Source organism: Podarcis pityusensis, assembly GCF_964106645.2.
Source record: "Podarcis pityusensis genome assembly, chromosome: 7".
Taxonomy (NCBI): Eukaryota; Metazoa; Chordata; class Lepidosauria; order Squamata; family Lacertidae; genus Podarcis; species Podarcis pityusensis.
This window is the reverse complement of record NC_138031.1, coordinates 8,068,771-8,085,754: the sequence shown is the minus strand read 5'-3', so window position 1 is coordinate 8,085,754 and position 16,984 is coordinate 8,068,771. Positions and strand designations below refer to the sequence as shown.

The window sequence follows — 16,984 nt, the reverse complement described above, 5'->3', positions numbered from 1 at the left end:
CCCATTTGGCTGTCTGGCTGTTGCCATTTGGGTTTTGCCTGCCACGTAGCAAATCGTCACAACTTTTTAAGGTTGTGGATAGGCTCTGCTTCAGGTGATAGGGATGGGAGAACCCTCTCACTATCCCTATGTGAAGGGTATTCCATTAAAGGAATCCAGGACTCGATGCTTTGGTCAACCCCTGAGAGGGGGGTTATGCCCGTGCCTGAGTCCAGGGGGACATTTGGGTGACGGAGTTAGCCCGTTCCCGGCTTTCCGCTTATCCAGGTGTTCACCCTTGGCTGACCTATGGAACCCTGGGTCAGCGCTACCTGCAACGGTGCAGGGAGCTAGTCAAACCAGAGTCTATGCAACCAGTCACTTTCTATAATCAATAAAGTTGGGGCCTAAATTCTGCCAAAAACCAAAACCAAAAATTTAAGTCGTGTGAATTTATTTAGGGGGGAGGTTTCTGGGTCTTAACACGCAAAAGGCTGGGCTTTTGTGAACCTCCAGTTATTATTAAATAATATTGCTGTTGCTTTTTATTACATTGATCGGATAGTTTTAAATGATGATGGGACAAGCTCAACAGCTACTAGCCTTGTTGACTATGTTCTGCCTCTAAAGACAAGGGCAGTAATGTTTTTTTTAAAAAAAATATTTTTTATTAAAGATTTTCTTTGGTTACAAAAGTACATGAACTGTCTCTTTTTCAGGTTGCAGAGTCTTTTCTATAGATCAGTTACATTCGATGTGAGACATTAGTGTTGCCCAGTGTTTTTTTTCCTCTTAAAAAATGTTTAGGGGTACTCTCATTTTCCTACTCATATTGAAATACTGCCCCTCAATGAGGCCAAACTTAGATTCACAAAATGTTTAGGGGTATGTGTACCCCTGCGTACCCCCAGAAGAAAAAAACACACCGGTGTTGCCTACAGTATAAGTTTGTGGAAAGGAAGGAGGGGAAAGGGGATGGGGTGGTAAAACTTGCCTTATTTTGCTTTAGTGTATGTGTGGGGTTTTGGTGTCAGTGTCACTTGGACAGGTTCTCTACTGCTTTCAAATATGAGTTGTTGGAAACCACAAAAGGAGAGAGTGTTCCTGTGCTCAGGTTCTGTTTGTGGGCTTCCCACAGGCATCTGGGTGTCAACTGTGATTACAAGTCCTTTTTGGAGGAGAACAAGCAGTGGCTCTTCCCTAAGATCACTGATCATCATCACCATCATCTTATTTATACCCCACCCATCTGGCTAGGTTTCCCCAGCCACTCTTGGCGGCTTACTGCATATATAAAAACATAATAAAACATCAAACATTAAAAACTTCCCTATACAGGCCTGCCTTCAGATGTCTTCTAAAAGTTGTGTATTTCTTTATCCCCTGACATCTGAAGGGAAGGGGTTCTACAGGGAGGGCGCCACTACCGAGAAGGCCCTGTTATCTCCTGACAGCCTTTTTGGGGGGAGGTGGAGAATACCCAGAAGTTCTAACATTTGAATTTGAATTTGAAACTCAGCACTACAGGATGGCAACTGAACTGTTGCTCCATCGTCTGCTTCCAGGGCAAGAAGGGTCAGATTTGCACATACTGAAGGATGCACAAAAAGAATGCTCAATGTTCAGCTCAGCCCTGGCTAAAAGCCCTGACCTAGTCATGCTAGGACTCTGCCACGGCCTGTTATGCATGCAAAGAAAGTGATCTGCTTCTGAGCTGCAAGCTTGAGCTCGCACTGCAATGTCACCAGTAACTGCCTGCAAAGTGGTGTGTGTGTGTGTGTGTGTTGCTGAGGGAGACAGGAGGTCACAAGCAGATGGTGATGTTTACCTAGCTTCTGTACATATTTCAGGACAATATGCTTTCCTTAAATAAAACCTAATTAAAGGCAAGTGATGAAATGACAACTTTCCCACCTAAGCTCCTCTTTATAATAGGAACAGGTAAGAACATATGCTACTGTACACACACACACACAGCCATTGTTCTTTTTCAGTTACTTCTAATTACATTTCAGTATAGCCCTGGTGCCTTCCCCATGGGATTGAGAATGTAAATGCAGGCAGTCTTTAACCTTCATGAAAATACTTACTCAAAAAGCTAGCTAGTAAAATCTGCCTATGTGGCATTTAACCCATGTGATGGAGAAGCCTTTCCACACTCGAAAACGGGGAGCTTTATCACATTGCATCCTGTGGCAACTTTAAAAGCGTGACTACACACTCACCCAATGGCAAGTGTTAACACCAAAGGTTTACGCTAAGGCTATTAATGCTCACACACTATCAATGCACATAATTATAACCTAGCGAAGTACATGATTTGCTATGCACATCTGGGCTAAAGCAGGGTTTGATATCTTGCAAAGAAGGGAAACAAACTTGAGTGTGCATTCAGATAACTTGACAATATCATCCACTCCAGCAGTGGCAGAGCTTGGGGTCCTGTGTGACCCCAAAATTTGGTGCCCCCCGCCACTTGCCTTCCATTCTACAACATAGTTTAGGGTTGACATACAGAATTTAACCAGCAAAAATAGCGGCCGGGGGGGATTTCAGAAAATGTCCAGGATTTTGTGGCTGATTGCTTTAACAACTTTGTTTTTCCTTAAAAAAAGAAAAGAAAGAAAGCTAAACAACTGTCCTGAATTTTACTTCTAGAAATATGGCAACCATAACATGGTTGCTGCACTCCTGAGGCTCTGCAGCCAGTGCAATCAAATCGGCTGTTGTTGTTTAGTTGTTTTAGTCGTGTTCGACTCTGTGACCCCATGAATCAGAGCATGCCTTGGAAACTCTCACTTTCTTCTCAAAGCTTCTCCTTTTTTATGTCCATGGGGTTTTCTTGGCAAAATACTGGAGTGGTTTGCCAGTTCTTTCTCCAGGTGGATCACATTTAGTCTACGCTCTCGGCTATGACCTGTCCATCTTGGGTGGCCCTGCACGGCATAGCTCATAGCTTCTTGGAGATATTCAAGCCCCTTCACCATGACAAGGCAGTGATCCATGACCCATCAAACCGGTCGCACTCCCCTAAATCCAGCTCTGACTCCAGGGAGATTTGTGTTGAGGATTTCATTCATAGCTTTGGCAGACAGGGAACCTCATGCATTTTCAGTTCCCACTGTTACTCACTGCTTGACAGACAGCTCCTGTCCGGTGCCTCTGCCTTCCCACAGCCCCACAGCCTTCCAGGGAAGCTTGCAGCCTCACTCCTAACAACTCTCAGCACCCATAAAAAGCTATAGCTCCCAGAATTCTTTGGGGGAAGCCATGATTGTTTAAAGGGTTCTTTAACTGTGTGATGTGAAGGTGGCCTAAGTCACACTGCTCTGCTTATTTGAAGCTCTGCAAGGATGTAGCAAATGGACCATATAACGAAGGATCATAGCTTGTCTTGTAATTCATGAGTCCTGTCAGTTCCTGACCTTTAACAAAGTCTAATCTGTTTGAGCTAAAAACAAACATTCCATGCTACCAGGGCCTGCATGAATTGAAACCATCCTTTCCTCCCAACGGGCATCCCCCCACAGGATGCTACTATTTTAAAGAAAGCAATTTCACAGTTACTTTGCTTAAGCACACAAACTTCAAACAACAACGATAAATCGGGTCCTCCCTTAAAGAGGGCACGTATTGCGGTGAGACCTGGAAAACCGACACCCTGTGTTGTGGGTGGGTACGATTGGTCAGCCACAACACCCGATTGGTAGGTCCCTCGTAGCTGGGTGCAACCTGGCCAATGGGACGCAGTCCAAACAGTTCAAGGGACCAATTTATACCAATGCACATGACTCAGAGCTTCCTCTTTCGGCGCATGTATTTGGAACACCCACCCACCTCTCCCTACTTTTAGGGCTTTTCGCTTGACCTTGCTATGCCGTCGTGTGTTGTCTGTCATTGGGACAGGGGCACGGCAGGAATTTTCCCCACTTGGCTGATTGGCTGTTGCAATTTGGGTTTCGCCTGCCGCGTAGCAATTCGTCACAACTTGTAAGGTTGTGGATAGGCTCTGGTTCAGGTGATAGGGATGGGAGAACGCTCTCGCCATCCCTATGTGAAGGGTATTCCGTTAAAGGAATCCAGGGACTTGATGCTTTGGTCAACCCCTGAGAGGGGGTTGTGCCCATGCCTGAGTCCAGGGAGGGCATTGGGGTGGTGGAACTAGCCTGCTCCTGGCTTTCTGCTTCTTCAGGTGTTCACCCTAGGCTGACCTATGCTGGTGCCCTGGGTTAGCGCTACCTGCAATGGTGCAGGGAGCTAGTCGAACCAGAGTCTATGCAACCAGTCACTTGCTGTAATCAATAAAGTTGTGGCCCAAATTCTGCCAGAAACCAAACCAAAAATTTGAGTCTTGTCTGAATTTATTTCAGGGGGGAGGTTTAAAGGTCTCAACACGCAACAGAGCCCCCCTCCCAACCATGGAAGTTGAGGAAGTATCACTTGTAAAAGCACCTGTGTGAATTGACCTATAAAACAGAATGCATATCAGTGGTGTGCATTGCCAGATAGCTGCTGAAGGTTTCTGCAGTCATAAAATCCAGGAGGTTTATTCACACACACACACACACACACACACACACACACACACACCCTAGTGAGCTACCATGTGCACCAGGGGTGGAAAACCCCAATCCAAATATAACCTTCCAGTCTGACTTATATGGCCCATGGGACTTCCCCTACACCTCCTTCCCAGATCACGCCCTCTTTCCTGAGGCCACACCCCCACTGCCCCTGTTCTGCACCCTCCCTAAGTGCCTTGGAATACCTCTTGCCTGAATGGTCGGTGGAGGGCAATGTCTGCAGTGACCTCCAGTTGTTGCAGGGCTGGGACGTGGCTTACTGTACAGAGGTAAAAGTCACTTCTATTGCAACACCCCTTTTTGCCTTTGGTCATGCCAGGGGTGCCAACTTGAATAAAATTTGGGGGTTAAGGCCAGCCCCGTATAATCGATCAAGACGCAGTAGACACACGATTTGAATGGCAATGCCCATCAATTTTGGGGACCCCCGGGGGCCACCAGGTGGCGCATTGGAAGATGGCCGACAATAACATCTCTCCGACCCACACGAGGTAATTAAGAGGCTGCTATAGGAAGTATGCAGTCTTCCCCCCCCCCAGGATATGGGGGGGGGACTGCCTTGCCAGCGGTGGCCACAATGCACCCCCGGATTCGAGAGAAGGGGGTGCGCCGGTCATTTGGCTCAGCCCTCGGTGAAGTCGGCTCTTCCCGGACGCCGTCTCCAATCTGCACGTGCTGGTTTGCTTTAACACGGAAATATAATTGGAAATATATAATTGGAAGATGTTAAAGCACATACGTCAAGCAAAGGTCGGGAGATAGGACTGCTGATTAATGGATCTCTGGGATCAGAGTGGCAGGCGAAGACAAATAAATCAAGAGATGAAGCGCCATTAAGAGATGGGTATGTTTGGAGCTAAGAAGGTGGGGTGGAGGAAAAAACTTTTCTTTCTTTGTCTTATATGAGTATAAATAACCCTCCACCCCAAAGAAAAAGAACCGCCGTATTTTACTACACAAGCAGGAATCTAAAAACTGTGTGGGATGAATTAATGATGAATGAAGAGAGGATTGGTAAAGATCGGAGAATGGAAAAATTTTATGACGCAGTTTTAAAATGGCGTCTCGCAAGACAGGCTTGTTTAAGAAAGACAGGGGGAGGAAAACCAGGACTATTTGAAAGTGAACGATGTTTGGAATTTGATCTTTAACCTGGCAGAGCCCTCTAGGAGATATTTTACAAGCCTGGGAAAACTAAAGGGCAGACCGAAGATAAACTTTCGAAGGAGGAGTGGAATGGCGGCTGCCCTGTGAGATATGACTTGTGGAGTGCGTAAAACCCACACAGACGATGTTTGTTTTTAACCTGCCTGTGAAGATTATCAGAGATCGCAAAGAAAGGAATATATGACAACAACAAGAAGATGAAGAAAGTAAAAAAGAGACTATCTGGATAGAACTGGATAGAACTGTTTAATTAAAGCAGTAATAGAAGTGATGCTTGGATTCTCGTCCGGAGCTTGATGTATGGGTACCCCCAACAAAATTGAAAAATTTGGCTGTATAATTTGGAATTAATGTGATTTGAAATAATGTGATATGATTGGCCTGTTAATAAAAATTATGTTTAAAAATAAATAAATTTGGGGGACCTCCGGCCCACTTCAATATTTTATTGGGGGAGGCAAAGGGACTTCAGCCCCTAGGAGTTGGCTCCTAATATTTATGCCAATGGACTTCACTCAGTTTCCTGGGCTGTATTTTCCTCTAAACTTACTCTGAGCTTTAAGATTGGCATGTTAAGGCATGTCTGCCGCTTCCTGTCATTGTGATTTGAGACTCTGCTCTTCATCCCTTTCTTCTCAAAGTATAACTCTTGCTGAAAAGTTGCATGGCTTTATAATCAATCCTTCAACTCAGCCTCGCCTTTTGACATTTCCAATTAGCCCATTGGAAAGAGCGATAGCTAACTGCCTCTCTAACACTATTCCATTACAGATGATGGGAAAATAAGATATCCCTATTAATTTCCTCACATGGAAGTCAGTAATATAAATGTAGCCACTTATCGCTGTTATTTTCATAAACCCAAGTTCATTTTTCAAGGTTACTGGAATGGGATGCAGTCAGATATAAATGGCGAGGAAGCCCAATCTGCAACTCTACCTGGCACCAGAATAGCAAGCTATGGAGGCTACTCCTCTAAAGTGGATAATAATAATAATAATAATAATAATAATAATAATAATAATGCTGTCGTGTATAACTGGAATTCTCTCTTCCTGTGAGCTAAGGGTATGTCTGTGTTCTTCAAGTTCCGGCTGTTTAGCAGTACATGTGAAAAGGATCTTGGGGTCTTGGTGGACCACAAGTTTAACATGAATCAACAGTGTCATGCAGCAGCAAAAAAAGAAACAGAAACAGAAACATTATGCTCTTCTAGGCTGCATTAACAGAAGTGTACCATCCAGATCAAGGGAAGTAATAGCAACACTCTATTCCAGGGGTCGGCAACCTTTTTCAGCTGTGGGCCGGTCCACCGTCCCTCAGACCTTGTGGGAGGCCAGACTATATTTTGAAAAAAAATATGAACAAATTCCTATGCCCCACAAATAACCCAGAGATGCATTTTAAATAAAAGCACACATTCTGCTTGTGTAAAAACACCAGGAAAGCCCCACAAATAACCCAGAGATGCATTTTAAATAAAAGGACACATTCTACTCATGTAAAAACACGCTGATTCCCGGACTGTCTGCGGGCCGGGTTGGGAAGGCATAGGAATTTATTCATATATTTTTTTTCCAAATATAGTTTGGCCCCCCACAAGGTCTGAGGGACAGTGGACCGGCCCCCTGCTGAAAAATTTGCTGACCCCTATTCTACACTCAGGTGGATATGCTATCATTTGCATCCCAAAGGGATGTGCCTATAGATACATTTCCTCATTCGTAAGCCCCTAGCTAGGTTGAATTAAAGAGTTTGTACACCCAGCAGCTAATCATTCTTTTCTTGACAGAAAGAGAATTGGAGAGCCCGAATCAGATAGACGGTCTGTTTGGAATAACTGTTGGCGCCAGCAGAACTACAGCAATCCATTTCCAAAATGGGACCTGCCAGATTCACGTAATACATTGGTATTTGTGCCTTTTAAAACATTAACCTGTAAAATCCTGGATATTATTCACGCAGGTTCATTACAGAATAAAAAAATAATAATCATATGGCATTCAATGGAAAATAAAAAGGTTTGTCCTCTCTCTTGTACTTCAAAAGGCAGTAAATTTGCTTCCAGTTGATGGAGGCAGTAATTGCTTCCTCGAGCGTTATTGGAACTAATGACAGCAATTTGATACAATCCCGAGTCTTGATTCTTTCCTGCTCCACTGAGCAATGAGCAGCGCAAACTTGTTGGGACAGCATCAAAAGGCTCATCAAACACATCTTTCACAGAATGAAGAAAAATGGTGCTCCTTCAGTAAGTCATATTTAAAACAGCAGCGAAACTGACTCAAATGAAACTGAGTTTTTCATTCCCATGGTATATTTCTTTTGTCGGTGGGAGCAATCCAGACAAATTTCCATGACAGTATGCATAAGACTGCCACAATAATTTCACTTTTTGGAAGTAAATGCCACTGAAATCAGAGGGACACAAAAATGGCATGACAACAAAGAAGAATGGCAGCTGAAATTGATAGAGTATGTAGAAATGGCAAGTTTGGAGTGTAAAATCAGAGATCAGGAAGAGACTGGTTTGAAAGAAGATTGGAAAATATTTTCAGAGTACTTAAAAACTCAGTGTAAAAATGTTTAAATGCAAATAGGAGTTGAGTAAGAACAGCAGTGGGGGTGAACTTTTTGTTTTTCTTGTGAGGTAAGGTGAAGGTGCAGAGTAACTATGATATGGAGCATAAATTGAAATTTTGAGGGAACCATGTAGGGAGGGAGGGGGAAATCATAGGTGGAATGACTGATGGCTAAATTTGAAATGTTGTTGAATTGTTTATTTGTTTAAAAAAACAAAGAGTTCCCTGGGAAATGGGGCTGTTAAACCACTCTGGGAATTGTAGCTCTGTGAGGGGAATGGGGTCTCCTAACAGCTCTTAGCACCCTTAACAAACTGCAGTTCTCAGGATTCTTTGGGGAAAGCCATGACTATTTAAAGGAGGTATAAAGGTAAAGGTAAAGGGCCTCCTGACCATTAGGTGCAGTCGTGGCCGACTCTGGGGTTGCGGCGCTCATCTCGCTTTACTGGCCGAGGGAGCCGATGTACAGCTTCCGGGTCATGTGGCCAGCATAACTAAGTTACTTCTGGCGAACCAGAGCAGCGCACAGAAATGCCGTTTACCTTCCCGCCGGAGTGGTACCTATTTATCTACTTGCACTTTGGCATGCTTTCGAACTGCTAGGTTGGCAGGAGCAGGGACTGAGCAACGGGAGCTCACCCCGTTGCGGAGATTTGAACTGCCGACCTTCTGATCAGCAAGTCCTAGGCTCTGTGGTTTAACCCACATCCCTGAAGGAGGTATAATAGTGCTTTAAATGTATGGTGAAGATGTGATCTCATAGGTCTCGATGGTAGGCTGATAGGCACAGTCTTTGATTCTGATCTCAAGAGTTAGGCAAACGGTTTCTATAGGTATGAGCTTGTCCTAAACCATTTAGGTCTTTAAAAGTCATTACCAGAATTTTTAACCGGGCACGGAAATAAATAGGTAACCACACTGCCATCCCAGCTGTGTAGACTCTATACACTTTGAGGTTTTGCAGAACTATTCTAGACTCAACTTCAGATTTGTCCATTACAGTGAGGCTCTTTCAGTTCACCCTCCTGAGTTTCTGGCTCTATCCCTCAAGGCAGGTTGAACTCACCTCATTCAAAGCCATTTCTCTCTCCTTTCTTTTCTCACCTGTTTGTTCAACAATGGTCGCCAGCAATCGATGTGGGATCCTGGGTGGGACTTTCAGACTTGCGTGCACCAAGTAATACCTAGAGAGAGAGGATTTTAGGAAGGAAAAAAAAAGAAAACTGTTATAGAGGGAACTGCAGCCTTCCTTCAAAAAAGCAAATATTTTGCTTGCTTATTTATGTATTTACTTACTGCTATACTGCCCAATAACCAAATTTTACAACAAAGGTGAAAACCATAAAGCAGAACAATAGCTAAAATCTATAATGCTTTATTTGTTTGTTATTGTAGATCGGACTTGTTTTAATATGGCCCACTCATCACCAAATGGTTTCAGGGTGGGTTGCAAAAATATCACAGAATAAGTACACCGTACAATTAAAACCATAAAACAAAACCACAAGAAACCTTTCCAGAATCACAAAATAGCAACGCAGGATAGCTGTGCATGCATGGAATCCAGGTGGACAGATAATGTCCACTCTACCAAAGGCCTGGGGAAAGAGGTGCATCTGGACCAGTTGTCGAAAAGCATAAAGTGATAATGCAAAGCACAGCTCGCAGGGAATGAACATCGGTAAAAGGTAAAGGTAAAGGACCCCGGGATGGTTACGTCCAGTCAAAGGTGACTATGCGGTTACGGTGCTCATCTCGCCTTCAGGCCAAGGGAGCCGATGTTTGTCCACAGAGAGCTTTCCAGGTCATGTGGCCAGCATTGACTAAACCGCTTCTGGTGCAACGGAACACTGTGATGGAAACCAGAGTGCACAGAAAAGCTGTTTACCTCCCCGCCACAGTGGTACCTATTTATCTACTTGCACTAATGTGCTTTCGAACTGCTAGGTTGGCAGGAGCTGGGACAGAGCAATGGGAACACAACCTGTTGCGTGGATTTGAACCACCGACCTTCTGATCTGCAAGCTCAAGAGTAAGACAACTGGTCCATCTAGTGCAATGTCATCTACACCGGCTGGCAGTGGCTCTCCAATCTGGGGACCTCCCCAGCCCTACCTAGAGAGGCTGAGCCTTGAACCTGGAACTTCTGCATGCAAAGCAAGTGTTCTCCTACTGAGTTGGGAGCCTTCCCTAATATCCAAGGGAAGAGTTTGGATAGGATTAACAAAATTTCTCTGCAGTGCTTTTACAGAGCCATCATATTTCTTGGTAAGACTGTACTGCTTCTTCTTCTTCTTCTAAGCAGCAAGGCTAAGACCATAATAATGTGAAAGAGAACATTTCTGTGAAATAGAATAGACTGCATTGCCTGCTCACATTGTCAAGTCAACTATACATGTTTCATCCAGGAATTTAAAGGTCAGAGAGGATGGCGCAACTATTCCACTCCCAATGATTTCCAATCTTTTTTTTCCATTCCAGGAGGTCAGAAGTCTTCCCTTTACATGGTAGAGATGTACACAGAGAATATCAATACCAGTGTCACTGGGTATATTCATAGCCCTAACAGATTTCTCCAGTACAAACAAGGGATTCGTGTTACTGAAAAGATGCAAACAGCAAAGTTCTCTCATGCTTTTGATGACTGTGGAGAACTGGGGTGACTTATATTGCTGTACTCCCATCAGGACCAGCCCATAGGGCCAGTGGTGCCAATAGGGCCAGTGGTGGAGCATGATGGAAAATGTACTCCAGCATACCTGACACAGGAACCACATTGGCTACCTTTGATGTATCAGAAGGTTTTCCATTCTGTTGGGTTAGAAGCCACAGTGCCAACATTCCCTTTTATGCCCAATGTTTAAAGGTACCGATTTGCATCCAGCAGCCCTGCTTAAATTTAAAAATAAGATAAATAAGAACATAAGAGTCCTGGTGAATCAAGCCAAAGATTCATTCTAGTCCAGTATCCTGTTCTAACAGAGGCCAACTAGATGCCTGAAGTTCACAAAGAGCACACATGAGCACAACAACCTTCTTTCTCCCCACTTGTTATTTCTATCAGTTGGCAATCAGAAGCAGACAGCCTCCCAATTATAGACTTATCTACAGGGTCAGGGCATCACTTTGCTGCTGTCATCCTAAGAGTCATCATTTCCAACCTTGAACAAAGCAAGAGTGAACAAGATTGCATTTTGTAAGAATGGACTGTGAGACTTTGAGCTCTAATTTCACTCCTACAAGTGAGCCAATCACAAGCTCCAGTACTGCCAGCCAATCAGATTTCAGTTTCCAACACCAGTTGTGAAGATCTGCTAAACGCTGTAGGCTGTGGTTTGGCTCATTGGCTGAAAGCAGCTAGAACTCAAAGCTCTGCAGATGAAACTCCCAGGTTGGCCAACAATTTTAATCCTAGATACGTTTATGCTAACCAACAAGACTTCCATTTGCAACAATAATTGGCTAGTCCCAGAGTATGATGTAAAAGCCATCTGCCCTATTTCCTCAAGAGAAAATGTACATAAGATGCAATTGTTGTTCATCTAGCATCTCATTCTGTATCCTGTGACATCAGTCCCTAATGGCCTACCGCAGTGATGGGGACGTTCATGTCTTTCCATTGTTAATGGCCATGCTGGGAATGACAGGAGGTGGAGTTTGACTTCATGAGGACCATAGGTTCCATATCCCTTCCTTACATCAAGAAAGGATAGAACAGTGCTTTTTTGCTTTTTTAAAAAAAGTTTAGGGATACTCTCATTTTCCTACTCATATTGAAATACTGCCCCTCAACAAGGCCAAACTTAGATTCACAAAATATTTAGGGGTATGTGTACCCCTGTGTACCCCCCCCTGAAAAAAGCACTAGAACTGGGACAGCTTTGTGGAGAGGGGGTTAACTTGAGAGGAACACCAAATAAACATGGAAGAAAAACACCCGTCACAGACATATGGTGTAGCAAAGTGGTTAAAGGCATATCTGAGTCACAGCAGATCTCAGGAATGATAATAGAAGCCTAAGGGGTTTTTCTTTCTTTTTGTGTGTTAATATTTCATTGAGAAGTTTCAATTATAAAGAAATAAAGTGGTACAAAGAAAAAGAAAAGAAGAAAATAAAAATAAAAAGGCACAACAATGTGTAGAGAGAAAAAATATGAATATATACGAAAAATATCCTAACTTATACATTCGTTTGATGTTATTATCCAAATGCATATGTAAATATTAATAGCCTACTCCAGTTTGCATAAAATATTGTCATATTTATCCAAACAAAGTCTACGTTTGTAAGCAGTCTATTCATAAGTTGGGAGTGTTGTCATATTGTCGATCCACTTATTAAAGGGGATCTTATCTTGATTCTTCCAGTTCCTCAATATGAGTCTCTTGGCTACTATTAGAGTGTGTGGAATCCATTTTCATTGTCCTGCTGTTAACTTCCAGACAATAGGTATATAGTTCTAAAGAATGTTCTCATCCCATCTCACAGGGTTGTTGAAATGATAAAATAAATACTATATATGCCAAGTTCGAAGAAGAAGAAGAGGAGGAGGAGGAGGAGTTTGGATTTGATATCCCGCTTTATAACTACCCTAAGGAGTCTCAAAGTGGCTAACATTCTCCTTTCCCTTCCTCCCCCACAACAAACACTCTGTGAGGTGAGTGGGACTGAGAGACTTCAGAGAAGTGTGACTAGTCCAAGGTCACCCAGCAGCTGCATGTGGAGGAGTGGGGAAGCGAACCCGGTTCATCAGATTACGAGTCTACCACTCTTAACCACTACACCACACTGGCTCTCTAGAGCACTTCAGGAACTCAGCAACCTTTGAGGATCTTACACCCAGAGATCTGTTCCATGTAAGATCAGACAGCCAATAGGCAAATGGAAACCAAGCAGACATCTAAGCAGCTGGCCCACATAGTATTTACTGAATGAAGAGCTAGGACACTTCGCGATGCTGTCATATCTGTGGCTCCCAGTGTTAAATAGTCTGGCATTAGAAACAGAAAAGCAAAAGCAGCACTTTGCCTTGACACAGAAGAATTTATCATCCAGCGGGACGCCTTGAGAAACACAGTTGTGATCACAGTGTGTCATCACCCGGACAGATTGCTACTCTACTACTGTGACAGAAAGTGTTGCCACTTGCCAGTGACAGATTACTCCAGTGCAGATCCCTGATTCCCAAACGTGCAGGAGAGCAGCTTGCTCAGAGAGGGGCCAAGTGTCGGGGTGATGGGGTACCACGTTTGGAGCTGAGGATAAATGCATAATTTTTGTTCATTCCTTTGTATCGCAATGCATACCTCCTCCCTTATAATGCGTAGGTCAGCCTTTCTCAACCTGTGGGTCCCCAGATGTTGTTGAACTACAACTCCCATCACCCCTAGCTAGCAAGGCCAGAGCTCAGGGATGATGGGAGTTGTAGTCCAACAACATCTGGGGACCCACAGGTTGAGAACCGCTGGCATAGGTGATACTCAAGTCAACTAACGTCGATTAAAAGAAATGATTCCCAAAACAAACAAAATACGATTCCCAAAACAAACAAAATACAATAAAAAAATACAGACAAGTGCATATGGTGATCAGATAGTGTTAACTGAAAATAGGTGTGGGGAATGTTTTTTGGACTAAGGGCCACATTCCATTCTGGGCAACCTTTTGAGGGCCATGTGCCACTGATGGGGGCTGGCAGAGATAAATATGGGCAGAACAACAAATGTAATTTTTAGCTTTGTACATGTCAGGAGTAAGCCAACAGTAAACTACACTGTGCAACCATGAGGTTAACCCTTTATTAGCAAGAATATGATTTGCACAGACTTGGTGGAGTGTCAGGCCTGGTGAGCATAGCAGCTCATCCCCGATAGGTCTTGCCCAATGGCTCAGTTGCTGAGACTGTAAGTCCCCGCCTCCCCATGGATTCCCTCCTGTCCAGTGTTTTTCCCCCAGTAATCTGAGACTGTGTCAGTGTGAATCCCACCTCTCCTCTGCCATTTGTTTGAATGTAATGAGGTCCCATTTAAACTTAAGACCTAGGCCAAATGACACTCCTAAGCCCACCCTCTGGTTTGCTGTGGTCAGTGTTGGGCTGTTGCCCATTGGGATTGGTAGGGTGGGAGGCCAACAGTAGGTGCCAGAGTCAGTGACAGCCAAGCTAATTCTAGTTTTGCCCCACTCTCCCTGCTGAGTTCTAAAAAGGCAACTCTTGGGATTGAAGAGGAGGAAGAAGCTGTCAGGCAGTGCCATCCCCTGGACTGGTAGAAGCAAGAAAGCAGGAAGGAGAGAGCTGGCCAGTGGCAGAGGCTGGTGGGGCAGAGCACAATTCATAGTGTTGGTGTTGACCTTTAAAGCCCTAAATGGCCTCGGTCCAGTATACCTGAAGGAGCGTCTCCACCTCCATCGTTCTACCCGGACACTGAGGTCCAGCACCGAGGGCCTTCTGGCGGTTCCCTCACTGCGAGAAGCCCAGTTACAGGGAACCAGGCAGAGTGCCTTCTCGGTAGTGGCGCCCGCCCTGTGGAACACCCTCCCACCAGATGTCAAAGAGAACAACAACTACCAGACTTTTAGAAGACATCTGAAGGCAGCCCTGTTTAGGGAAGATTTTAATGTTTGATGTATTACAGTATTTTAATATTTTTTTGGAAGCCACCCAGAGTGGCTGGGGAAGCCCAGCCAGATGGGTGGGGTATAAATAATAAATTATTATTAATAATAATATTATTATGATGACTAGATAATGCTGCTGGCCATGGCAAATCCAAGCCAGAGTTTGGTACTCTTTGAATAAATGAATGGAATCTTGCGGCTCTCAGCACACTGAATTTTATTTTCTTTGCAAGATCTTCAGTTTGTGGCACAATCTTTGGCCAAATACCCATTTTTACTACACCAAAGATAGGTAGTGTGTACTTCAGAAGCTGCTCTAGGCCTTAGGCTCCTTGCACAGGGCTCCAGCCTGCATCATCAGCCTGCGCCTTCTGGAAAATGCTTTGGGGAATAAAATGCACAATCCACCAGCTTAACCTCTAAGCCCCTGCCTGGTCCAAATAAGCTTTGAAATAGGAGGCTAAGCTTCTAAAAATTGGATGTGGGTAAACCACAGATTGGATCTTCTCCTACACTGTATATGGTTATTTTTAGCTTCGAGATCAAATGGTAGTTTGCTTTTAGGAGCGTGCACTCGCAGGCATCAGGGGAGAAGAAGAAGAAAAATGAAAGCCCGAACCCTTTTATACCCCGCAGTTCTCTGACAGCCACATGAACAGGCTCTCTTGAAAGTGCCTTTCATGCTCACCTCAGGAGCTGGTGCCCTTCTTGGCACAACACAGTAGCGAGACTTGCCTTTTATTTGCTCCTACGTTGGCATTTTTACAGTAACCTGCCCTTTGCTTCCCCTTTGGGATGCTGGACAAAAAGAGAGGAGAGGCAGATTTGTGTGTGTGTGTGTGTGTGTTTTTAAAAAAATTAAATATAATCGGAGATTGAATGGAAACATAATAGGAAAGGGAGCAAGCAACATTCAATTCCAGCCCAGCAGGGATGTAAAACAAAGAAGAAAGGGCATTGTCACCAGGGAACGGACAAGAGCCAGACGTGAATGCCTTGGTCGCAGGGGATGGGTTGAGCAGGAAGACAGGCTCCTTTTGTTTTCTCCAAACAAAGCTTCCCTGTGTTCCCAAATATCTTCAGGGCCAGCCCTAATAATAGGCAAACGGAGGTGGCTGCCTCAGGCGGCAGATGCAGAGGGGTGGGAAGAGGCAGCAAGATGCCTCTGAATACCAGTCTCTGGGAAATCCCAAATGAGGAAGGGCCATAGCGTTCAGGTCTCTTTGGCCTCTGGGCTCCTTTGGGAAGAAGGGCTGGGTAGGAATTTAATAAATCTGGTTGGTCACTGTGAGAAAGCCTCTCCTCCTTACAGAGGGGAGGAGTTGTGAGCAGGAGCCGTTTCCTGCATTGGCAGGGGGCGTTCCAGCCCCTGCCCAGCTGGCTTGGCTGCCGTGCCGTGCCCCCAGGTAGCCAACCAATCAGGTTGGCTTGGGCTTGGGGCAGGGTTTTGCCGCTCAAACGTGGCCGCAGCAGCACTTCGCTTTCATTTCGCTGCTGGTTTTCATTGGATCACCCACCCACCTTCCCTTTAGTTCATTGCTTGGTTCTTGACATTGCTTGGTTCTTGACATGGTTGGTTGCCTTGGTTGTCCAAGGGGCCTGGTGGGAATTTTTATCCAACTGGCAAATTGGCACCGGCCACTTGGTTTTTCACCTACCTCGTAGCGAATCATCACAACTTTTAGGTATTGGCAGTTAGGCATTGGAATATGTTTGTGTATTGGAGGGCAGGGTGTGGCCATCGCCTACCCCTCCAGTTTATGGGTATTCCAGTAAAGGAATCCGGCAGTCATGGATCCTGTCTGACGCCCTTGCTGGTGGCTAGGGCCATGGCACGACCCCCGGTGACATCAGGGGGAGCTTTCAGTTGTATTTGCATCAACAGGCTCCTCCCACTGGTGGTTAACCCTTGATAGCCTGAGGGGGTGGAGTCATGCTCTGTTGTTTTATCCAATGCCTAAGCCAATACCTCTCACATGCTGTAATCAATAAAGTTGTGGCCTTTTTTAGCCCATTAACCTAATATACTGTGTCCATGTGTCTTTCTTATCCCCAAA

At 44.7% G+C, this 16,984-nt stretch overlaps 1 protein-coding gene across 1 annotated transcript in view; it reads right to left on the bottom strand.

Moving 5' to 3' along the window:
* FAM135B (family with sequence similarity 135 member B) overlaps positions 1–16,984 on the bottom strand; it is a 131,133-nt gene that overhangs the window by 63,474 nt on the left and 50,675 nt on the right. Inside the window, exon 3 of the mRNA XM_081012485.1 lies at positions 9,416–9,495. Within this exon, the coding sequence (XP_080868611.1) occupies positions 9,416–9,495 (80 nt within the window). The remainder of the gene's footprint in view (positions 1–9,415; positions 9,496–16,984) is intronic.